This window comes from Cherax quadricarinatus, chromosome 15, assembly GCF_038502225.1.
Source record: "Cherax quadricarinatus isolate ZL_2023a chromosome 15, ASM3850222v1, whole genome shotgun sequence".
NCBI lineage: Eukaryota > Metazoa > Arthropoda > Malacostraca > Decapoda > Parastacidae > Cherax > Cherax quadricarinatus.
This window is the reverse complement of record NC_091306.1, coordinates 43,456,571-43,481,776: the sequence shown is the minus strand read 5'-3', so window position 1 is coordinate 43,481,776 and position 25,206 is coordinate 43,456,571. Positions and strand designations below refer to the sequence as shown.

At 48.2% G+C, this 25,206-nt stretch overlaps 1 protein-coding gene across 4 annotated transcripts in view; it reads left to right on the top strand.

The window, feature by feature from the left end:
* dachs (unconventional myosin-IXb-like dachs) overlaps positions 1-25,206 on the top strand; it is a 663,425-nt gene that overhangs the window by 231,621 nt on the left and 406,598 nt on the right. The window contains exon 1 of one of the 4 annotated variants that reach the window (XM_070085319.1): positions 21,516-22,265. The exons of 2 other annotated variants lie outside the window; for them this stretch is intronic. In XM_070085319.1, the coding sequence (XP_069941420.1) occupies positions 22,175-22,265 (91 nt within the window). In that variant the 5' untranslated portion in view covers positions 21,516-22,174. Of the gene's footprint in view, positions 1-21,515; positions 22,266-25,206 lie in introns of those variants that run through there. One more of the 4 variants, XM_070085320.1, reaches the window with a different exon arrangement.

Sequence of the window (25,206 nt, the reverse complement as noted above, 5' to 3'; positions counted from 1 at the left end):
TGGTGCTGCTGGTGCTGCTAGTGCTGCTAGTGCTGCTGGTGCTGCTGGTGCTGCTGCTACTGCTGGTCGTGGTGCTGGTGCTGCTGGTGCTGCTGGTGCTGCTAGTGCTGCTAGTGCTGCTGGTGCTGCTGGTGCTGCTGCTACTGCTGGTGCTGCTGGTGCTGCTGGTGCTGCTGGTGCTGCTGGTGCTGCTGGTGCTGCTGTGCAGTATTCTCAACACATGTTCATGTTTCAACGTGACTTGATTATCATTTTCAAGTTGTTACATATAAAACCTGAAACTTTTAAAAGTTAAACCCATTTGTTGAATGTATATGTACACACACACACACACACACACACACACACACACAGATCCTGAGGAAAGACAGAGGGAACAGGGGGGTGGAGGAGTGGCACTGCTGATCAAAAACCGATGGAATTTTGATGAGCTGGAGAGAGGAGGCAGCGGAGAAGAAAGTGATTACATAGCGGGAACGCTTCACTCTGGAGGTCCCAAGGTGGTAATTGCAGTGATGTATAACCCACCACAGAACAGCAGGAGGCCAAGGCAAGAGTATGATGAGAGCAATAGAGCGATGGTTGACACACTGGCTAGAGTGGCCAGAAGAGCTCATGCATGCAGGGCAAAGCTCCTGATTATGGGTGACTTTAACCACAAAGAGATCGATTGGGAGAACTTGGAGCCACATGGGGGCCAAGATACATGGAGGGCTAAGATGATGGAGGTGGTACTGGAAAACTTCATGTACCAACACGTAAGGGACACTACATGAGAGAGAGGAGAAGATGAACCAGCAAGACTGGACCTAGTATTCACCTTGAGTAGTGCAGATATTGAGGACATCACATACGAAAGACCCCTTGGGGCCAGCGATCATGTGGTTTTAAGCTTTGAATACACAGTAGAGCTACAAGTGGAGGGAGAAGCAGGAAGGCCATGGCGAATGAAGCAAACTACAAGAAACGGGACTACACGGGAATGAGGAACTTCCTGAACGGAGTTCAGTGGGACAGAGAACTGGCAGGGAAGCCAGTTAATGAAATGATGGAATATGTAACAACCATGTGCAAGGAGGCTGAGGAGAGGTTTGCATCCAAGGGTAACAGGAATAATGAAAAAGCCAGGATGAGCCCATGGTTTACCCAAAGGTGCAGGGAGGCAAAAACCAAGTGTGCTAGGGAATGGAAGAAATATAGAAGGCAAAGGACCCAGGAGAATAAGGAGAGCAGTCGTAGAGCCAGAAATGAATATGCACAGATAAGAAGGGAGGCCCAACGACAATATGAAAACGACATAGCAGCGAAATCCAAATCTGACCCAAAGCTGTTATACAGCCACATCAGGAGGAAAATAACAGTCAAGGACCAGGAAATCAGGCTAAGGAAGGAAGGAGGAGAGACAACAAGAAATGACCGTGAAGTATGTAAGAAACTCAACAAGAGATTCAAAGAAGTGTTCACAGAGGAGACAGAAGGGGCTCCAGAAAGATGGAGAGGTGGGGTACTCTACCAAGTGCTGGACACAGTACACACAACCGAGGAAGAAGTGAAGAGGCTTCTGAGTGAGCTAGATACCTCAAAAGCAATGGGGCCGGATAACATCTCTCCATGGGTCCTGAGAGAGGGAGCAGGTGTACCCCTAACAACAATCTTCAATACATCTGTCGAAACAGGGAGATTGCCTGAGGCATGGAAGACAGCAAATGTAGTCCCAATCTTTAAAAAAGGAGACAGACATGAAGCACTAAACTACAGACCAATGTCTGACATGTATAGTATGCAAAGTCATGGAGAAGATTATCAGGAAAAGAGTGGTGGAACACCTAAAAAGGAATGACCTCATCAACAGCAGCCAACATGGTTTCAGGGACGGGAAATCCTGTGTCATAAACCTACTGGAGTTCTGCGACATGGTGACAGCAGTAAGACAAGAGAGAGAAGGGTGAGTGGATTGCATTTTCTTGGACTGCAAGAAGGCGTTTGACACAGTTCCACACAAGAGATTAGTGCAAAAACTGGAAGACCAAGCAGGGATAACAGGGAAGGCACTACAATGGATCAGGGAATACTTGTCAGGAAGACAGTAGCGAGTCATGGTACGTGGCTTGGTGTCAGAGTGGGCACCTGTAACCAACGGGGTCCTACAGGGGTCAGTCCTAGGACCAGTGCTGTTTCTGGTATTTGTGAACGACATGACGGAAGGAATAAACTCCGAGGTGTCCCTGTTTGCAGATGACGTGAAGTTGATGAGAAGAATTCATTCGATCGAAGACCAGGCAGAAATACAAAGGGATCTGGACAGGCTGCAGACCTGGTCCAGCAACTGGCTCCTGGAGTTCAATCCCACCAAGTGCAAAGTCATGAGGATTGGAGAAGGGCAAAGAAGACCGCAGACGGAGTACAGTCTAGGGGGCCAGAGACTACAAACATCACTCAAGGAAAAAGATCTTGGGGTGAGTATAACACCAGGCACATCTGAAGCGCACATCAACCAAATAACTGCCGCAGCATATGGGCGCCTGGCAAACCTCAGAACAGCATTCCGACATCTTAATAAGGAATCGTTCAGGACCCTGTACACCGTGTACGTTAGGCCCATATTGGAGTATGTGGCACCAGTTTGGAACCCACACCTAGCCAAGCATGTAAAGAAACTAGAGAAAGTGCAAAGGTTTGCAACAAGACTAGTCCCAGAGTTAAGAGGTATGTCCTACGAGGAGAGGTTAAGGGAAATCAACCTGACGACACTGGAGGACAGGAGAGATAGGGGGGACATGATAACGACTTACAAAATACTGAGAGGAATTGACAAGGTGGACAAAGACAGGATGTTCCAGAGACTGGACACAGCAACACGGGGACACAGTTGGAAGTTGAAGACACAGATGAATCAAAGGGATGTTAGGAAGTATTTCTTCAGCCACAGAGTAGTCAGGAAGTGGAATAGTTTGGGAAGCGATGTAGTGGAGGCAGGATTCATACATAGCTTTAAGCAGAGGTACGATAAAGCTCATGGTTAAGGGAGAGTGACCTAGTAGCGACCAGTGAAGAGGCGGGGCCAGGAGCTTGGACTCGACCCCTGCAACCTCAACTAGTTGAGTACAACTAGGTGAGTACACACACACACACACACACACACACACACACACACACACACACACACACACACACACACACACACACACACACACACACACACACACACACACACACACACACACACACACACACACACACACTGGACTCTGTTAACACAGCATCTTAGCCAGACAGTTTCTTAATGTTTTCTGTTTGCTTTACAATGATGACTCTTACCTCTATTAACGCAAGATAATAGTGTCCTTGTCACCTTTGGAAGAAATAAAAGCTGCATCCTGTGTTAAGTGAGAGAGAGAGAGAGAGAGAGAGAGAGAGAGAGAGAGAGAGAGAGAGAGAGAGAGAGAGAGAGAGAGAGAGAGAGAGAGAGAGAGAGAGAGAGAGAGAGAGAGAATGCGAGTAAGGCGTACACAATGACTTTATCTGATGAGAATAACTATATTCTTATATCTAAATGAAGAATTATCCTAAATTATCTATGCGTATGAGTCAAGAATAGAGAAGCAGAAGGCTCTCTTTTCCTCCCTCCGGCAACTGCCAGCTTGATAAATAGGTAGAGAGGGAAGGATATACCATATATTAAAAATTAGCTTAGAATTTGCAAGAGATGACACTGGATAGAAGACTTGGACTACAACTTCCTCGACTAAATTACTACTGTTACTATCTTAATTACTCGTGTGTACCAGTGGTTATACTCTCGGTTACCACCAGTTCTGCTGTGACTATCTCAAGACTACTTCCACCACTACTGGCTCGGCTACCTATCTCTGAAGTGATCGTCTTGACACAGCAGATACACTACCATCAGGAATGGTCCATGTAGGCTTTGGTGTGGGTTTGTCGAGTGTCTGAGTGAGGCAGCGAGTGTCCAGGGCAACATCTAGCTCCTGTCCTCCCTCACCACACAATACCTTACCGGCGTGAAGGCTCTGACAGTTCCTCCCACTAAGGTACAATTTATCTAGTTAACTCCTGTGCCTGCACAGTGCCTGTTCCAGTTGGTTCCTAAATAATAATTATATATAATCAAAATAATTCTTAATTTTACCAGTACATGTACAAGGTGAAAATAAATGGTATAAAATACCGACACAATGGAAACATAAACACATATGCAGTTTAATGTGATCCTTTATTGACAACGTTTGGCCCACACAGTGGGCTTTTTCAAGTCACACACAGATCTGTGTGTGACTTGAAAAAGCCCACTGTGTGGGCGAAACGTTGTCAATAAAGGATCACATTAAACTGCATGTGTGTTTATGTTTCCACATGTACAAGGTATACAGACCATAGTCGACATCAATGACATACTACTATATAGAAAGCCGCTTGTTATGTGAGCATTTCCCTCAAATTAGGTTAGTTTTGTCCCAGGATGCGACCCACATCTGCCTCGGTTTCATTTAAGAGCATTGGCTTATGGACTCGTTCAGCACTTCAAATGGACTCGTTAAACACTTCAAATAGACTCGTTCAGCACTTCAAATGGACTCGTTAAACACTTCAAATAGACTCGTTCAGCACTTCAAATAGACTCGTTAAGCACTTCAAATAGACTCGTTCAGCACTTCAAATAGACTCGTTAAGCACTTCAAATAGACTCGTTCAGCACTTCAAATGGACTCGTTAAGCACTTCAAATAGACTCGTTCAGCACTTCAAACTAATCCTAGTCTCTGAGTGATTCAAATTCATTCCGTTTCTGAAAGGTTTGAATAAGATTTCCTCATTGTCTTCGTCTCCTAAGAAAAAAAAGTTGAAAATTTGAAAGAGAGAGAGAGAGAGAGAGAGAGAGAGAGAGAGAGAGAGAGAGAGAGAGAGAGAGAGAGAGAGAGAGAGAGAGAGAGAGAGAGAGAGAGAGAGAGAGAGAGAGAGAGAGAAAGGGAGAGAGAGAGAGAGAGAGTCCAAAGTGGCTAGTTCATTGTGCATCCCGTATCCATCCTGTGGATGGCAGCGCTAGAGGATATGGATACACAATAGGCCTGGAAGTACATCTGGATTTATATCTGCGGTTCACTTATCTGTTGAGAACAAATTTAAGAAATTTGCTTTATGTATCTGGTATCTTATTTTCATTAGTACGATATCGCGTTAGGAATAAGAGGAAAGAGATAAAGTTCAGGAGAGGAAGAAGGGGCAAGTAAATGATGCGCAGTGAGAGAAGAAAGATGGGATGCTGTGTTGGGAGAACGGAAGAGTTGAATTGGGGTTAAGGAAGGGAGAGCGTTAGTGTTCCCTTATGGACTCTCCCAGACTGTTCCAGGCTGCTCCAGGCTGCTCCAGCCAGCTCCAGCCTGCTCCAGCCTGCTCCAGCCTGCTCCAGCCTGCTCCAGCCTGCTCCAGCCTGCTATAGCCTGCTCACTAACTTTTTACGCAAATTCCCAATGGTCTCCTTTATTTAATGCGCTCCGAGAGCACTGTTACCTTTCTCTCTTACTCTTGTACGTGTTATGTGGTGTGTAATTGTGACTACTTGTGTTACGTGGTGTGTAATTGTGACCACTTGTGTTACGTGGTGTGTAATTGTGACCACCTGAGTTACGTGGTGTGTAATTGTGACCACTTGTGTTACGTGGTGTGTAATTGTGACCACTTGTGTTACGTGGTGTGTAATTGTGACCACTTGTGTTACGTGGTGTGTAATTGTGACCACCTGAGTTACGTGGTGTGTAATTGTGACCACTTGTGTTACGTGGTGTGTAATTGTGACCACTTGTGTTACGTGGTGTGTAATTGTGACCACTTGTGTTACGTGGTGTGTAATTGTGACCACCTGAGTTACGTGGTGTGTAATTGTGACCACCTGAGTTACGTGGTGTGTAATTGTGACCACTTGTGTTACGTGGTGTGTAATTGTGACCACTTGTGTTACGTGGTGTGTAATTGTGACCACTTGTGTTACGTAGTGTGTAATTGTGACCACCTGAGTTACGTGGTGTGTAATTGTGACCACCTGAGTTACGTGGTGTGTAATTGTGACCACCTGAGTTACGTGGTGTGTAATTGTGACCACTTGTGTTACGTAGTGTGTAATTGTGGCCACTTGTGTTACGTGGTGTGTAATTCTGACAACTTGTGTTACGTTATGTGTAATTGTGACCACTTGTGTTACGCGGTGTGTAATTGTGACCACTTGTGTTACGTTATGTGTAATTGTGACCACTTGTGTTACGTGGTGTGTAATTCTGACAACTTGTGTTACGTTATGTGTAATTGTGACCACTTGTGTTACGTGGTGTGTAATTGTGACCACTTGTGTTAGGTGGTGTGTAATTGTGACCACTTGTGTTACGCGGTGTGTAATTGTGACGATGATACAGTGTGCCACTGTATCATCGTCACCAGAGTGCCACTTTGTCATCGTCAACAGTGTGCCACTGTGCCAGCGTTACCAGTGTGCCAATGTGTCATCATCACCAGTGTGCCACTGTTTCATCGTCACCAGTGCATCACTGTGTTATCGTCAGCAGTGTGTCACTGTGTCATCGTCACCAGTGCATCACTGTCATCGTCAGCAGTGTGCCACTGTGTCATCGTCACCAGTGCATCACTGTCATCGTCAGCAGTGTGTCACTGTGTCATCGTCACCAGTGTGCCACTGTGTCATCGTCACCAGTGCATCACTGTCATCGTCAGCAGTGTGACACTGTGTCATAGTCACTAGTGTGCCACTGTGTCATCGTCACCAGTGCGTCACTGTCATCGTCAGCAGTGTGTCACTGTGTCATCGTCACCAGTGTGCCACTGTGTCATCGTCACCAGTGCATCACTGTCATCGTCACCAGTGCATCACTGTGTCATCGTCACCAGTGTGCCACTGTGTCATCGTCACCAGTGCGTCACTGTCATCGTCACCAGTGTGTCACTGTGTCATCGTCACCAGTGTGCCACTGTGTCATCGTCACCAGTGTGCCACTGTGTCATCGTCACCAGTGCGTCACTGTCATCGTCAGCAGTGTGTCACTGTGTCATCGTCACCAGTGTGTCACTGTCTCATCGTCACCAGTGCATCACTGTCATCGTCACCAGTGCATCACTGTGTCATGGTCACCAGTGTGCCACTGTGTCATCGTCACCAGTGCGTCACTGTCATCGTCAGCAGTGTGTCACTGTGTCATCGTCACCAGTGTGCCACTGTGTCATTGTCACCAGTGTGCCACTGTGTCATCGTCATCAGATTGCCACTATATCATCGTCACCAGTGTGCCACTGTGTCATCGTCATCAGATTGCCACTGTGCCATCGTCACCAGTGTGTTACTGTGCCATCGTCACCAGTGTGTCACTGTGTCATCGTCAGCAGTGTGTCACTGTGTCATCGTCACCAGTGCATTACTGTCATCGTCAGCAGTGTGTCACTGTGTCATAGTCACCAGTGTGCCACTGTGTCATCGTCACCAGTGCGTCACTGTCATCGTCAGCAGTGTGTCACTGTGTCATAGTCACTAGTGTGCCACTGTCTCATCGTCACCAGTGCATCACTGTCATCGTCACCAGTGCGTCACTGTGTCATCGTCAGCAGTGTGCCACTGTGTCATCGTCACCAGTGCATCACTGTCATCGTCAGCAGTGTGTCACTGTGTCATCGTCACCAGTGTGCCACTGTGTCATCGTCACCAGTGCGTCACTGTCATCGTCAGCAGTGTGTCACTGTGTCATCGTCACCAGTGTGCCACTGTGTCATCGTCACCAGTGCGTCACTGTCATCGTCAGCAGTGTGTCACTGTCATCGTCAGCAGTGTGTCACTGTGTCATCGTCACCAGTGCATCACTGTCATCGTCAGCAGTGTGACACTGTGTCATCGTCACCAGTGTGCCACTGTGTCATCGTCACCAGTGCGTCACTGTCATCGTCAGCAGTGTGTCACTGTGTCATCGTCACCAGTGTGCCACTGTGTCATCGTCACCAGTGTGCCACTGTGTCATCGTCACCAGTGCGTCACTGTCATCGTCAGCAGTGTGTCACTGTGTCATCGTCACCAGTGTGCCACTGTGTCATCGTCACCAGTGCGTCACTGTCATCGTCAGCAGTGTGTCACTGTGTCATCGTCACCAGTGTGCCACTGTGTCATCGTCACCAGTGCATTACTGTCATCGTCAGCAGTGTGTCACTGTGTCATAGTCACCAGTGTGCCACTGTGTCATCGTCACCAGTGCGTCACTGTCATCGTCAGCAGTGTGTCACTGTGTCATAGTCACTAGTGTGCCACTGTGTCATCGTCACCAGTGCATCACTGTCATCGTCAGCAGTGTGTCACTGTGTCATCGTCACCAGTGCATCACTGTCATCGTCAGCAGTGTGTCACTGTGTCATCGTCACCAGTGCATCACTGTCATCGTCAGCAGTGTGTCACTGTGTCATCGTCACCAGTGCGTCACTGTGTCATCGTCACCAGTGCGTCACTGTCATCTTCACCAGTGCGTCACTGTGTCATCTTCACCTGTGCGTCACTGTGTCATCGTCACCAGTGCGTCACTGTCATCTTCACCAGTGCGTCACTGTGTCATCTTCACCAGTGCGTCACTGTGTCATCGTCACCAGTGCGTCACTGTGTCATCGTCACCAGTGCATCACTGTCATCGTCACCAGTGCATCACTGTCATCTTCACCAGTGCGTCACTGTGTCATCGTCCCCAGTGCATCACTGTCATCGTCACCAGTGCGTCACTGTCATCTTAACCAGTGCGTCACTGTGTCATCGTCACCAGTGCATCACTGTCATCGTCACCAGTGCGTCACTGTCATCTTCACCAGTGCGTCACTGTGTCATCGTCACCAGTGCATCACTGTCATCGTCACCAGTGCGTCACTGTCATCTTCACCAGTGCGTCACTGAGTCATCGTCACCAGTGCATCACTGTCATCGTCACCAGTGCGTCACTGTCATCTTCACCAGTGCGTCACTGTGTCATCGTCACCAGTGCATCACTGTCATCGTCACCAGTGCGTCACTGTCATCTTCACCAGTGCGTCACTGTGTCATCGTCACCAGTGCATCACTGTCATCGTCACCAGTGCGTCACTGTCATCTTCACCAGTGCGTCACTGTGTCATCGTCACCAGTGCATCACTGTCATCGTCACCAGTGCGTCACTGTCATTGTCACCAGTGTGTCACTGTGTCATTGTCACCAGTGCGTCACTGTGTCATCGTCACCAGTGCGTCACTGTCATCGTCACCAGTGCGTCACTGTCATCCTCACCAGTGCGTCACTGTGTCATCGTCACCAGTGCGTCACTGTCATCCTCACCAGTGCGTCACTGTGTCATCGTCACCAGTGCATCACTGTCATCCTCACCAGTGCGTCACTGTGTCATCGTCACCAGTGCGTCACTGTCATCCTCACCAGTGCGTCACTGTGTCATCGTCACCAGTGCGTCACTGTCATCTTCACCAGTGTGTCACTGTATCATCCTCACCAGTGTGACACTGTGTCATCGTCACCAGTGCGTCACTGTCATCGTCACCAGTGCGTCACTGTGTCATCGTCATCAGAAAAGGAATATCCAAAGGGAGATGCAACTAATATACCAATTAATGATTGGGAAATATGTGACATGATACTCCACTGTGGATCCTATCACCAGTGGCGTAACTTGAGGACTTACCTAAGTCAAAACAACAACTTGTTCATGTTTATCTGAAGTCCTACACAGTGTTAGGGAAAGGTACCATCACTAACATTCATAATGGACGGAAGAGGATGTAAATTCGTTAGGCGTTCACTCGTTTACGATCATTTAAGAGTTTTTGGGAGATAATATTACTGGATAGAGTAGGATATAATGTAGGATATAACGTAGGATATAACGTAGGATATAACGTAGGATATGGCGTAGGATATAGCGTAGGACATAACGTATGATATTATGTAGGATATAACGTAGGATATAAAGTAGGATATAACGTAGGATATAACGTAGGATATAACGTAGGATATGGCGTAGGATATAGCGTAGGACATAACGTATGATATTATGTAGGATATAACGTAGGATATAAAGTAGGATATAACGTAGGATATAACGTAGGATATAACGTAGGATATAACGTAGTATATAACGTAGGATATAACGTAGGATATAACGTAGGATATAACGTAGGATATAACGTAGCATATAACGTAGGATATAACGTAGGATATAACGTAGGATATAACGTAGGATATAACGTAGGACATAACGTAGGATATAACGTAGGATATAACGTAGGATATAACGTAGAATATAACGTAGGACATAACGTAGGATATAACGTAGGATATAACGTAGTATACAACGTAGGATATAACGTAGAATATAACGTAGGATATAACGTAGGATATAACGTAGCATATAACGTAGGACATAACGTAGGATATAACGTAGGATATAACGTAGTATACAACGTAGGATATAACGTAGCATATAACGTAGCATATAACGTAGGATATAACGTAGGATATAACGTAAGATATAACGTAGCATATAACGTAGGATATAACGTAGGATATAACGTAGCATATAACGTAGGATATAACGTAGGATATAACGTAAGATATAACGTAGCATATAACGTAGGATATAACGTAGGATATAACGTAGGACATAACGTATGATATAATGTAGGATATAACGTAGAATATAACGTAGGATATAACGTAGAATATAACGTAGAATATAACGTAGGATATAACGTAGGATATAACGTAGAATATAACGTAGGATATAACGTAGGATATAACGTAGGATATAACGTAGAATATAACGTAGGATATAACGTAGGATATAACGTATGATATAATGTAGGATATAACGTAGGATATAACGTAGGATATAACGTAGGATATAACGTAGAATATAACGTAGGATATAACGTAGGATATAACGTAGAATATAACGTAGGATATAACGTAGGATATAACGTAGAATATAACGTAGGATATAACGTAGGATATAACGTAGGATATAACGTAGGATATAACGTAGGATATAACGTAGGATATAACGTAGAATATAACGTAGGATATAACGTAGAATATAACGTAGGATATAACGTAGAATATAACGTAGGATATAACGTAGGATATAACGTAGGATATAACGTAGGATATAACGTAGGATATAACGTAGGATATAACGTAGAATATAACGTAGGATATAACGTAGAATATAACGTAGGATATAACGTAGAATATAACGTAGGATATAACGTAGGATATAACGTAGAATATAACGTAGGATATAACGTAGGATATAACGTAGAATATAACGTAGGATATAACGTAGGATGTAACGTAGGATATAACGTAGAATATAACGTAGGATATAACGTAGGATATAACGTAGGATATAACGTAGGATATAACGTAGGATATAACGTAGGATATAACGTAGAATATAACGTAGGATATAACGTAGAATATAACGTAGGATATAACGTAGGATATAACGTAGGATATAACGTAGAATATAACGTAGGATATAACGTAGGATATAACGTAGGATATAACGTAGAATATAACGTAGGATATAACGTAGGATATGGCGTAGGATATAGCGTAGGATATAACGTATGATATAATGTAGGATATAACGTAGGATATAACGTAGGATATAACGTAGAATATAACGTAGGATATAACGTAGGATATGGCGTAGGATATAGCGTAGGATATAACGTATGATATAACGTAGGATATAACGTAGGATATAACGTAGAATATAACGTAGGATATAACGTAGGATATAACGTAGGATATAACGTAGAATATAACGTAGGATATAACGTAGGATATAACGTAGGATATAACGTAGGATATAACGTAGAATATAACGTAGGATATAACGTAGGATATAACGTATGATATAATGTAGGATATAACGTAGGATATAACGTAGGATATAACGTAGGATATAACGTAGGATATAACGTAGGATATAACGTAGGATATAACGTAGGATATAACGTTGGATATAACGTAGGATATAACGTAGGATATAACGTAGGATATAACGTAGGATATAACGTTGGATATAACGTATGATATAACGTAGGATATAACGTAGGATATAACGTATGATATAATGTAGGATATAACGTAGGATATAACGTAGGATATAACGTAGGATATAACGTAGGATATAACGTAGGATATAACGTAGGATATAACGTAGGATATAACGTAGGATATAAATTATATTGTTACTTCAGTGGCTGTATGTGATCTAGAAGCACCAACACTGTATCACCAACACTGCATCACCAACACTGTATCACCAACACTATCACCAACACTGTACCACCAACACTGTACCACCAACACTGTACCACCAACACTGTACCACCAACACTGTACCACCAACACTGTACCACCAACACTGTACCACCAACACTGTACCACCAACACTGTACCACCAACACTGTATCATCAACACTATCACCAACACTGTATCACCAATACTGTATCACCAACACTGTATCACCAAGACTGTATCACCAACACTGTATCACCAAGACTGTATCACCAGTACTGTATCACCAACACTGTATCACCAACACTGTATCACCAACACTGTATCACCAACACTGTATCACCAACACTGTATCACCAACACTGTATCACAAACACTGTATCACCAACACTGTATCACCAACAGTGTATCACCAACAGTGTATCACCAACAGTGTATCACCAACAGTGTATCACCAACAGTGTATCACCAACAGTGTATCACCAACAGTGTATCACCAACACTGTATCACCAACACTGTATCACCAACACTGTATCACCAACACTGTATAAACAACACTGTATCACCAACACAGTATCACCAACAGTGTATCACCAACAGTGCATCACCAACAGTGTATCACCAGCAGTGTATCACCAACAGTGTATCACCAACAGTGTATCACCAACAGTGTATCACCAACACTGTATCACCAACACTGTATCACTAATACTGTATCACCAGCACTGTATCACCAACACTGTATCACCAACACTATATCACCAACACTGTATCCCCAACACTGTATCACCAACACTATCACCAACACTGTATCACCAATACTGTATCACCAACACTATCACCAACACAGTATCACCAACACTGTATCACCAACACTGTATCACCAACACTGTATCACCAACACTATCACCAACACTGTATCACCAACACTGTATCACCAACACTGTATCACCAGCAGTGTATCACCAACACTGGGTCACCAACTCTGTATCACCAACACTGTATCACCAACACTGTATCACCAACACTATCACTAACAGTGTATCACCAACACTGTGTCACCAACACTGTATCACCAACACTGTATCACCAGCACTGTATCAACAACACTGTATCACCAACAGTGTATCACCAACACTATCACCAACAGTATATCACCAACACTGTATCACCAACACTGTATCACCAACACTGTATCACCAGCACTGTATCACCAACACTGTATCACCAACACTGTATCACCAACACTGTATCACCAACACTGTATCACCAACACTATCACCAACACTGTTTCACCAGCACTGTATCACCATCACTATCACCAACACAGTATCACCAACACTGTATCACCAACACTGTATCACCAACGCTGTATCACCAACACTATCACCAACACTGTATCACCAATACTGTATCACCAACACTGTATCACCAGCAATGTATCACCAACACTGTGTCACCAACACTGTATCATCAACACTGTATCACCAACTCTGTATCACCAACACTGTATCACCAACACTGTATCACCAACACTGTATCACCAACACTATCACCAGCAGCGTATCACCAACACTGTGCCACCAACACTGTACCACCAACACTGTACCACCAACTCTGTACCACCAACACTGTACCACCAACACTGTACCATCAACACTGTACCATCAACACTGTACCACCAACACTGTACCACCAACACTGTACCACCAACACTGTACCACCAACACTGTACCACCAACACTGTACCACCAACACTGTATCATCAACACTGTACCACCAACACTGTACCACCAACACTGTACCACCAACACTGTACCACCAACACTGTATCACCAACACTGTGCCACCAACACTGTAACACCAACACTGTATCACCAACACTGTATCACCAACAGTGTATCACCAACAGTGTATAACCAACAGTGTATCACCAACAGTGTATCACCATCACTGTATCACCAACACTGTATCACCAACACTGAATCACCAACACTATATCACCAACACTGTATCACCAACAGTGTATCACCAACAGTGTATCACCAACAGTGTATCACCAACAGTGTATCACCAACAGTGTATCACCAACAGTGTATCACCAACAGTGTATCACCAACACTGTATCACCAACACTGTATCACCAACAGTGTATCACCAACACTGTATCACCAATACTGCATCATACAGTAGCCCAATTTTTTTAAGCAATGTGGACTGAAGTAGCTTCTGGAGCCCCTCCGTGAATAGGGGCCCTGAAGCTCAAGCTTTTTCACGTGCTGTTCCTCTCTGGAATTTTCTTTTAGACCCCGGATGTTTCTGGCGTTACTGTCTATGTGTTACTGGTGTAGGTGCGATGAGAAACATGGTGAGAGATGGTGAGAGTACATTGTTATAGTCCTGGTGTGACATTCATGGTGCTGGGGTATGTGTGAGGGAACACATGGTGGGAGTTGACAGTAATGTTTAAGTGTAAATAGGAATAGATACGAATTTCAAACAGAACACATCTGTAGGCGCTACTTAGAGAACACTAGCAGACGTACCCTTACCACTGATTTCTTTCCATTTATAATTACCTAGATTAATGGACTGATCACATTGACTGCAGTCTGAGGGACTCATTATCTCGAACTCCTTCTGATTTTCAAATATTCTTCTCTATATTGGACTGTGGAAGCCACTGAGTGGCGAAACGTCTCCACAACAAAGATACCCAATTACTCCACGAGTGTCTCATTCATTAACGAGTGTCTCATTCATTAACGAGTGTCTCATTCATCAGTTTTCTGAACCACTTATCTACAGTAGGTCAATATATTTGATGCACACTGTTTTGCAGTTCTAGAACCGAACATACTGATGCAGTTTTTTCCTCAAGGTAATTATCTACCTTCCTCAAATTAATGTTTTTACGAGACCCAGTTTTGGCTGCCATATCTTAACTAAATATGAGAGGAGTTTCTAAAGCCTTGCCCACTTGATGAACGTAAGGATATAAGTTTTTCTTCATTTGCCTTCTCTTCCAGAATTTCTATTTTACCCCATGTCTCTTATTCCTTTAAAAAGAAAATCAGTATCTGCCCTCTAAGTATCTTCTACGTTATGTCTTCCTGGCTTCATTTTTCTACGAGATTGATAAATTAGACACATGTGCAACTCTTGGGTATCTTTATTGAGGAAACGTTTCGCCACACAGTGGCTTCATCAGTCCATACATAGGAGAAACTTGAAGCACAGGAGGAGAATGAGGTAATCAGTCCCTCAACCTTGAGTCGATGTGTTCAGTCCATCAATCTTGAATAGAATACGGCACATCAGCGGAGAAGCAGCTTATAAACCGTATGGTAGGAGAGGTGCAGCAGTCATAGGTCGTGTCGCATTTGTTCAATGTGGAAGTAGGTCGTGCCCAAGAATTAGGCAAGCGAAGAATTCCTAAGTCGCACATGTGTCTAATTTATCAACATGTCGGTTCTCTGAACCATTCATCTACAAATTCTACGAGATTGTCAAGTTGTGTTGATCATTCCTCGTTACTAGCTCACCACAGACATTTACTAATGCCAGGCTTGACATCCATGGCAGGTGTGGGATCCAGGCTAGCGATGTGTTCTGTGACAGGTGGTATGTAGAGCTGTGAGTGACTCTTTGTTAAAGTACGTGAATGGTATCACCAGGATCCTCAGCTGAGGACATTGTTGTGGACATTGTGCTTCAGGGGACACTTGACGGTGCGGCTGACGGGATACATGCTCAATAGTCCTGTTGATGTACTAACCAGGTATACCACCACGTACACTGATGTACTACACATGTATACTAATGTACGGCCACGTACACTGATGTGCCACATACCCACACACACACACACACACACACACACACACACACACACACACACACACACACACACACACACACGAAAGTTTACATAATATAAGATAAAAATAATTAAGTTATAGGTGGACAAGTTTTTCCTTGTACGTCTTAATCTTAGATAATATTACCGTTGAGAGCCTCCCCCTGGTCCCTCCCCCTGGTCCCTCCCCCTGGTCCCTCCCCCTGGTCCCTCCCCCTGGTCCCTCCCTCTGGTCCCTCCCCCTGGTCTCTCCCCCTGGTCCCTCCCCCTGGTCCCTCCCCCTGGTCCCTCCCCCTGGTCCCTCCCCCTGGTCCCTCCCCCTGGTCCCTCCCTCTGGTCCCCCCCCCAGGTGCCTCCCCCTGGTCCCTCCCTCTGGTCCCTCCCCCTGGTCCCTCCCCCTGGTCTCTCCCCCTGGTCCCTCCCCCTGGTCCCTCCCCATGGTCCCTCTCCCTGGTCCCTCCCCCTGGTCCCTCCCCCGGGTCCCGCCCCCTGGTCCCTCCCCCTGGTCCCTCCCCCTGGTCCCTCCCCCTGGTCCCTCCCCCTGGTCCCTCCCTCTGGTCCCCCCCCCTGGTCCCTCCCCCTGGTCCCTCCCCCTGGTCCCTCCCCCTGGTCCCTCCCCCTGGTCCCTCCCCCTGGTCCCTCCCCCTGGTCCCTCCCCCTGGTCCCTCCCTCTGGTCCCTCCCCCTGGTCCCTCCCCCTGGTCCCTCCCCCTGGTCCCTCCCCCTGGTCCCTCCCCCTGGTCCCTCCCCCTGGTCCCTCCCCCTGGTCCCTCCCTCTGGTCCCTCCCCCTGGTGCCTCCCCCTGGTCCCTCCCCCGGGTCCCTCCCCCAGGTCCCACCCCCTGGTCCCTCCCCCTGGTCCCTCCCTCTGGTCCCTCCCCCTGGTCCCTCCCCCTGGTCCCTCCCCCTGGTCCCTCCCCCTGGTCCCTCCCCATGGTCCCTCTCCCTGGTCCCTCCCCCGGGTCCCTCCCCCTGGTCCCTCCCCCTGGTCCCTCCCCCTGGTCCCTCCCCCTGGTCCCTCCCTCTGGTCCCTCCCCCTGGTCCCTCCCCCTGGTCCCTCCCACTGGTCCCTCCCCCTGGTCCCTCCCCCTGGTCCCTCCCCCTGGTCCCTCCCCCTGGTCCCTCCCCCTGGTCCCTCCCTCTGGTCCCTCCCCCTGGTCCCTCCCCCTGGTCCCTCCCCCTGGTCCCTCCCCCTGGTCCCTCCCCCTGGTCCCTCCCTCTGGTCCCTCCCCCTGGTCCCTCCCCCTGGTCCCTCCCCCTGGTCCCTCCCCCTGGTCCCTCCCCATGGTCCCTCTCCCTGGTCCCTCCCCCTGGTACCCCCTGGTCCCTCCCCTGGTCACTCCCCCTGGTCCCTCCCCTTGGTATCCCCTGGTCCCTCCCCCTGGTCCCCCCTGGTCCCTCCCCCTGGTCCCTCCCCCTGGTACCCCCTGGTACCCCATGGTCCCTCCCCCTGGTCACTCCCCTTGGTCCCTCCCCCTGGTACCCCCTGGTTCCTCCCCCTGGTCCCCCCTGGTCCCTCCCCCTGGTCCCTCCCCCTGGTACCCCCTGGTCCCTCCCCTGGTACCTCCCCCTGGTCCATCCCCCTCGTCCCTCCCCCTGGTCCCTCCCCCTGGTCCATCCCCTGGTCCCTCCCCCTGGTCCCTCCCCCTGGTCCCCCCTGGTCCCTCCACTGGTCCCTCCCCCTGGACCCCTGGTCCCTCCCCTGGTTCCTCCCCCTGATCCCCCCTGGTCCCTCCCCCTGGTCCCTCCCCCTGGTACCCTCTGGTCCCTCCACCTGATCCCCCCTGGTCCCTCCCCCTGGTCCCTCCCCCTGGTACCCTCTGGTCCCTCCTCCTGGTTCCTCCCCCTGGTACCCCCTGGTCCCTCCCCCTGGTCCCTCTCCTGGTCCCTCCCCCTGATCCCTCCCCCTGGTCCCCCTTGGTCCCTCCCCTGGTCCCTCCCCTGGTCCCTCCCCCTGGTCCCTCCCCCTGGTCCCTCCCCATGGTCCCTCCCCCTGGTCCCTCCCCCTTGTCCCCCCTGGTCCCTCCCCCTGGTACACCCTGGTCCCTCCCCATGGTCCCTCCCCTGGTCCCTCCCCATGGTCCCTCCCCTGGTCCCTCCCCCTGGTCCCCCCTCGTCCCTCCCCTGGTCCCTCCCCCTGGTCACTCCGCCTGGTCCATCCCCCTGGTCCCTCCCCCTGGTCCCTTTCCCTGGTCCATCCCCTGGTCCCTCCCCCTGGTCCCTCCCCCTGGTCCCCCCTGGTCCCTCCCCTGGTCCCTCCCCCTGGTCCCTCTGGTCCCTCCCCTGGTCCCTCCTCCTGATCCCTCCTGGTCCCTCCCCAGGTCCCTCCCCCTGGTCCCTCCCCCTGGTTCCTCCCCATGGTCCCTCCCTCACTGGTCCCTCCCAGTGGACCCCCACTGGTCCCTTCCAGTGGTCCCCCACTGGTCCCTCCCAGTTGTCTCCCACTGGCCCCTCCCAGCGGTCCCTCACTGGTCCCTCCCAGTGGTCCCCCACTGGTCCCTCCCATTGGTTCCCCACTGGTCCCTCCCAGTGGTCCCCCCGTTGGTCCCTCCCAGTGGTCCCCCCGTTGGTCCCTCCCAGTGGTCCCCCCGTTGGTCCCTCCCAGTGGTCCCCTCCTGGTCCTTCCGTGTGGTCCCCCCGTTGGTCCCTCCCAGTGGTCCCTCCCCTTGTCCTTCCCAGTGGTCCCTCCCAGTGGTCCCCCCGTTGGTCCCTCCCAGTGGTCATTCCCAGTGGTCCCTCCCCCTTGTCCCTCACCGCCCCAGGTCCCTCTCCCAGGTCCCTTTCCCAGTTCCCTCTCCCAGGTTCCTCTCCCAGGACCCTCTCCCAGGTCCCTCTTCCAGGTCCCTCTCTCAGGTCCCTCTCCCAGGTCCCTCTCCCAGGTCTCTTCCCCTAACCCAAGTTCCCTCCCCTTAGGTCCTTTCCTCAGGTCCCTCTCCCTGGTCCCTCCCCTTGGTCCCTCCTTCAGTTCCCTCCCCAGGTTCCTCCTCAGGTCCCTCCCTCTGTCCCTACTCCTGGCCCTTCCCCAGGTCCCTCCCCAGGTCCTTCCTCCTGGTCCCTCTCCAGGTCCCTTGGCTGGTACCCCCATGGTCCCTGTCCCTGGTCCCTCCCCAGGTCCTTCCCCCTGGTCCCTCCTCCAGGTCCCTCCTCCAGGTCCCTTCCCTCCCTCTGGTCCTTCCCCTACCATAGTCCCTTCCACTGGTCCTTCCCCCAGGTCCCTCTTTTGGTCCCTCCCCTAGTCCCTCCCCTACTACAGGCTCCTCCCCCTGGTCCCTCTCCCTGGTTCCACCCCCTTGTCTCATCCCCTGATCCCTCCCCCTGGTCTCTCCCTCTGATCCCTTCCCTGGTCCCTCTCCCTGGTCCCTCCCCTGGCCCCTTCCCATCCCCTGGTCTCTTCCCTACCCCTGATGCCACCCCTCCCGCTGATCCCTCCCATCCCAAGGTCCCTCCCTCTTTTCCCCCTCTTCTTTCCCTGATCCGTTCCTCTCCCTGGTCTCTCCCACCCCTCTCTCTATCCTCCCTTTTTCCTGGTCCCTCGCTCCCCTCCCGCTGGTCCCTTCCTTTACTCCCCCTGGTCCCACCCATTAACTCCCCCTGGTCCCTTCCCTCCCCTCCCCTGGTCCCTGGTTGGTAAAGTTTGACGAAATATAACTTTATAAAGCGTAATAGCGTTTGTAGATGAATGGTTCAGAGAACCGACATGTTGATAAATTAGACACATGTGCAACTCTTGGGTATCTTTATTAAGGAAACGTTTCGCCACACAGTGGCTTCATCAGTCCATACAAAGGAGAATCTTGAAGAACAGGAGTAGAATGAGGTAATCAGTCCCTCAACCTTGAGTCGATGTGGTCAGTCCATCAATCTTGAATAGAATACGGCACACGTGCGGAGAAGCAGCTTATAAACCGTATGGCAGGAGAGGTGCAGCAGTCGTAGGTGGTGTCACATAATACTTAGAAATTCTCCGCTTACCTAATTCTTGGGCACGACCTACTTCCACATTGAACAAATGTGACACCACCTACGACTGCTGCACCTCTCCTGCCATACGGTTTATAAGCTGCTTCTCCGCACGTGTGCCGTATTCTATTCAAGATTGATGGACTGACCACATCGACTCAAGGTTGAGGGACTGATTACCTCATTCTACTCCTGTTCTTCAAGATTCTCCTTTGTATGGACTGATGAAGCCACTGTGTGGCGAAACGTTTCCTTAATAAAGATACCCAAGAGTTGCACAAGTGTCTAATTTAACACTTAATAGCGGTTAATGAAGCTTGATCGAATTTAGAAAGATTTATATTCTTAAAGATTTAAATAAATTAAAGCTTGATGAAAGTTAATAACCTTTAATGAAGCCTGATAAAACTTACAAAAGCTTATAAATCTTGATAAAGCTTGATAAAAGTTGGCGAAACGTGAATCATATTGATAAAGCTTGAGCACATGAGCTCCGGGGCAGCCAGAATGTGAGCACCGTAGTGGCGAGAACGGGAGCTTCTGGACGGTGAGCATGTTAGCTTCGGAGTGGCGAGGACGGGAGCTCCTGGACGGTCAGCATGTGAGCTTCGGAGTGGCGAGAACGGGAGCTCCTGGACGGTCAGCATGTGAGCTTCGGAGTGGCGAGGACGGGAGCTCCTGGACGGTGAGCATGTGAGCTTCGGAGTGGCGAGGACGGGAGCTCCTGGACGGTGAGCATGTGACCTTCGGAGTGGCGAGGACGGGAGCTCCTGGGCGGTGAGCATGTGAGCTTCGGAGTGGCGAGCACAGGAGCTCCTGAGCGGCTAGCACGGGAGCTCAGACGCAGTGCCGTTGGCCACAAGGGCAAGAATTTCGTGGCATCATGTTAGAGATGTTAGTGCCAGCCACGGCTGACAAGATTCCCACTGACACCTCGTTGAATTATGATCAGTGCGCTGGCTAGGAGCTTAGACGCCCCAGTGACGCCCAGGACGGGCGTATGTGGGTAGGGGCGCGGGCGTAGGGCACTCAGGAAGCCAAGAATGTAGGGAGTGGAACACAAGGGTGGTCATATGCCCGGTGGGGATGGTAGCGTGGTGGTGTTATTCTATATGCGGAGACCATTCCTCCCTCCCTCATCTCTACGGTGGGATCCATCTGCCGGTTGCCAAGCATCCTTTTCTCTGACCCGGGTGAAACACCGGCCATGAGCGAAACACCGACAACTTTCAGTGTACGGCACGTGCAGGACTACATTATTGAAGCCCAGCCATGAGGAAATTTCGATTCGTGGAGTTCGCGTCAGTGTGTTTATCAAAATTACCTCGAAGTGTGGATGTTAAGATGAACCAATGAACGGGTGGTTGGGAGAGCACGTGACCGGGTGGTGCTGCCACCTGGGCTCAGGTGCGGCGGCAGGGGAGGCTAGGGCTCACCTGGTGCAGTGCTCAGGTGAACAGTGACCAAGATGGAGAGACGCACAGTCCTCCACACTCGCCATGATTCAGGAAACTCCTAGTGTCATGACCATAGTCTAGACAGACGCAGTGTGTCTCACAGTGGCTGCGCGCGGAGATGTAGCAGCGTAGGCATCATGTCACGATCCAGGAAAGATTTTGAATAATAATGCCTATATCGTGCGGTATGTAACTGGTGTCGTGTATGTATACAAAGGTGGAGTTGTAAGTCAACAGTGTTCTAAGTTGACAGCGGTGCGTGCCATTAAGTGTGTCGGGGAGAGCAAACTTGGAGAGGTGAGGCGGGGGACGTAGAGTGCGAGGCGAGTGTCTTCCAAGATGTCTGGACCATCGACCAGGCGGTAGTCTTGGGCATATACTAGCTCACTGACAAATAGCTACTGGAGCCTGGTGTGGCCAGCTCAGCAGCGGCCTGAGCGCACCACAGACCCAAGCCTCCCTCTCAATCCATGTGCGAGGAACCCTATCCCGAGCTGCCCTATGATCCAAGGTGGCTGCCACACGTCCGGCAGGGGCAGCCCACCCTACACCGCCCGTTAGGATGGCAACTCTAGGGCTCTCAAAAGTCTTCATTCTCGATAAGTACTTCACAGAGCTCCAAAAATTCTGGGAAACGGAGAAGAAACTACAAGGTGAGAGACATTCTACTTTGTATGTATGTATTAACATGACAAATGCGTTTCTCCACGAGTTGATTGGCGGGGTTGGTGCTAGCTACTGAGGCGGAGTTCGCCAGCCACGTGATGGACAACCACTTATTACGAACTCCTGAAACTACCGTAATCCCAGTAGCCAGGCTTCCGAGTTTCTTTCTCTCTAGCGTCCATTTTGGGAGGATATATTTGCGTCTTCTTTCAGGTATTCTCTTTGGTGCTATTCCTTGCTAAAATAAATGTAGAATTTTCATTCTTTAAGCATGATATGGTGCACTTGTGTGACATCGCGTGATGTTCACCACACTCGCAGCAATATTATTGCACGGTGTGATGCACTCGCGTGCTCTTGACATCTAACGTTCCCAACACAACACGTGCAACAGCTGTAACTACAACCTTGACTGTTTGTGGTTCACATTACGCTGTTTCTTTTACATCATACCCGTGGGAAGATCTTGTGAGAAATTTCCACGCTTACTCCTGCATCAGTGTAACTTTCCTTGTTTGTTCGTTGCCCAGTTTCCTCTGGTTCTGCGAGTACGAGTTCTACAATACTGACAAAACTTACTTTTTATAACTGCCCTTGTACCAGGATTTCCTCAGCAGCACCTGTCAGACTGTCCCACGTGTTGTAGTATCGACGACCTCTTGAACTCTGCAGGGTCCTTGAGGCAATGTTTCCTACGGCGGCGGAAGTGTTCCATTAGAACACAGAGGGAGGAGGGAAGACGTCTTGTGAAGGTAGTTGCTCGTGGCTTCACAGTAAGAGTTAAAAATAAACGTTATGGATCGAGCCAAATAAAGCCGCCAGGAGAGATTACGGAGTTTATTTATTAACGGAGATGTCGTAATTAATTTTCTTTTACCAGTACTCTTACAAACTATAATCGGATCCTCTAAACTATGTGGATAACAAAAGGATTTGAAGCTTTAAACCCGATGAGTAGGGAATTCACTTTGGATTGTTTTGTAATTAATAACGTGGAGATAAGCAAGTTACTTGTGTCCTAAGATTGCTTTCTGCTGCAGCGTCAAAATCACCAAGAATATAACCAGGTGTTTTCGTCTCGTGGATTATTATTATCAAGAACAGTGATGATTCTGTAACATCACTGTCAACCCCGAAGCTATGTCACCTTCCAGGGGAGAGGAGGATGTGATTCCGTAGCCTGTGCTTGGATGAATACTTACTCCCGAGCACAGACCACGGACAAGCTGTCTTAATGTGGTGGGGGAATTCCGTGGACTGTGCATGGGAGGCTGTCTCCCATGTACAGTCCATACAGATGACAAGCTCAATATTTGTCTTTTTTTTTGTTTTGTTTTTATTTTTGTTTATGATACTGACACTCAAATGGTGCATCAACAAAAAAAGTTAAGATATATTTTGTCTGTGAAGAGGAAAACGCCTGAAGGGAAGTTATACTGTGCTGAAATACAATACTCACAAAAAACATCATTATATTGATGTCACATTATATATATTGTTAGCAGACACCTATTTGCATTATAGATATTCTTTATTAGAAGTCCTTGATACAGATATAGTTTAAGGACACGGAACCCTCGGTCTTGAAATAAATAAAATGATGAGAATCATGGCTGGTGTTCATAAACTTAAAATAAGCATAAATATATAGGATATAAATAGTATACTGAAAATATTTAACCACGAGAAAACTTGCAACAAATGAATAAACTCGGCTAACTTCAGGTTAAGTTATGTTATAGGAAAGTACTGGTTAGGCAGTAAAGTTGGGGGAACTTTACGTGTTTGGGGATGATTGAGTGTAATATCTATCTAGCACGAACTTGGTTACCTAGGGCAGTGTTCCTTTGTTTATGCTGATTGCTTGGGAATGGCACGAGGATTTTTTTTTTTTTTTTTGGGGGGGGGGGGTAAAATCAAAATAAAACATTTGGTTCGCATATATACCAGGCGTCCTCAAGGGAGGATCCTTGGCACCGGTGAGGGAGTCTCGTTATGCAGGGAATTGCACCTCACCTACCTTTTCTCGTATTGAACCCCATTGCTTCCAATTACCCCAGCCGCTGTAGGACCCCTACGGGTTTAATGCTTCCCCTGTGCATGTAACATACCATGACGTTTATGAGTTGAAATCGTTGTCATGGTTACACAAGCACGGACACACACACACACACACACACACACACACACACACACACACACACACACACACACACACACACACACACACACACACAAACATACACACACACACACACACACACACACACACACACACACACACACACACACACACACACACACGCACACACAAACATACACACACACACACACACACACATCAATAGATGAGGGTTATACAAAGAGAAAGGAGTTGTTTGTTAAATTTATAGACAAGGAAAAAGCACATGATAGAGAAGTGACTTGCTGGTACTGCAAATAAAGTGAATATGTGGTGAGTTACTGGCAGCTGTAATATTTATGAAGTGAGTGAGACTCTGGATTATTTTCCAGTAACATTAGCTAGTATTTGTTAAAAGACTTTAAAGGAAGGGGTCGTAAAAAAATAAGTGAACACTTAAAGTTGTAGGGAGAAGTGTGGTCTGAAAATACAGTGAATTAATACAACATGGGAGTTGTCACAGTTGGTCTCCACCGAAATGATGCTTTGGGAGATTCAGAAGATAAGTTGGCGGTGGAGTTTTGAAGAGTGAGTTAAATAAGGAGGTTGACAGTAAACACAAAAAGGAGAGTAAGGTAGTGAGAGTACACTAGGGAATGAATATGATAATGGTATGCAATACCGACAGGTTGATAAGTAAGGCATATGTACGAGAGTTAGGTACCTTTATTCCGAAACGCTTCGTCTACACAGTAGGCTTCTTCAGTCGAGTACAGAAGAGTTAGCAGAATCGGTAGAGATGTGAA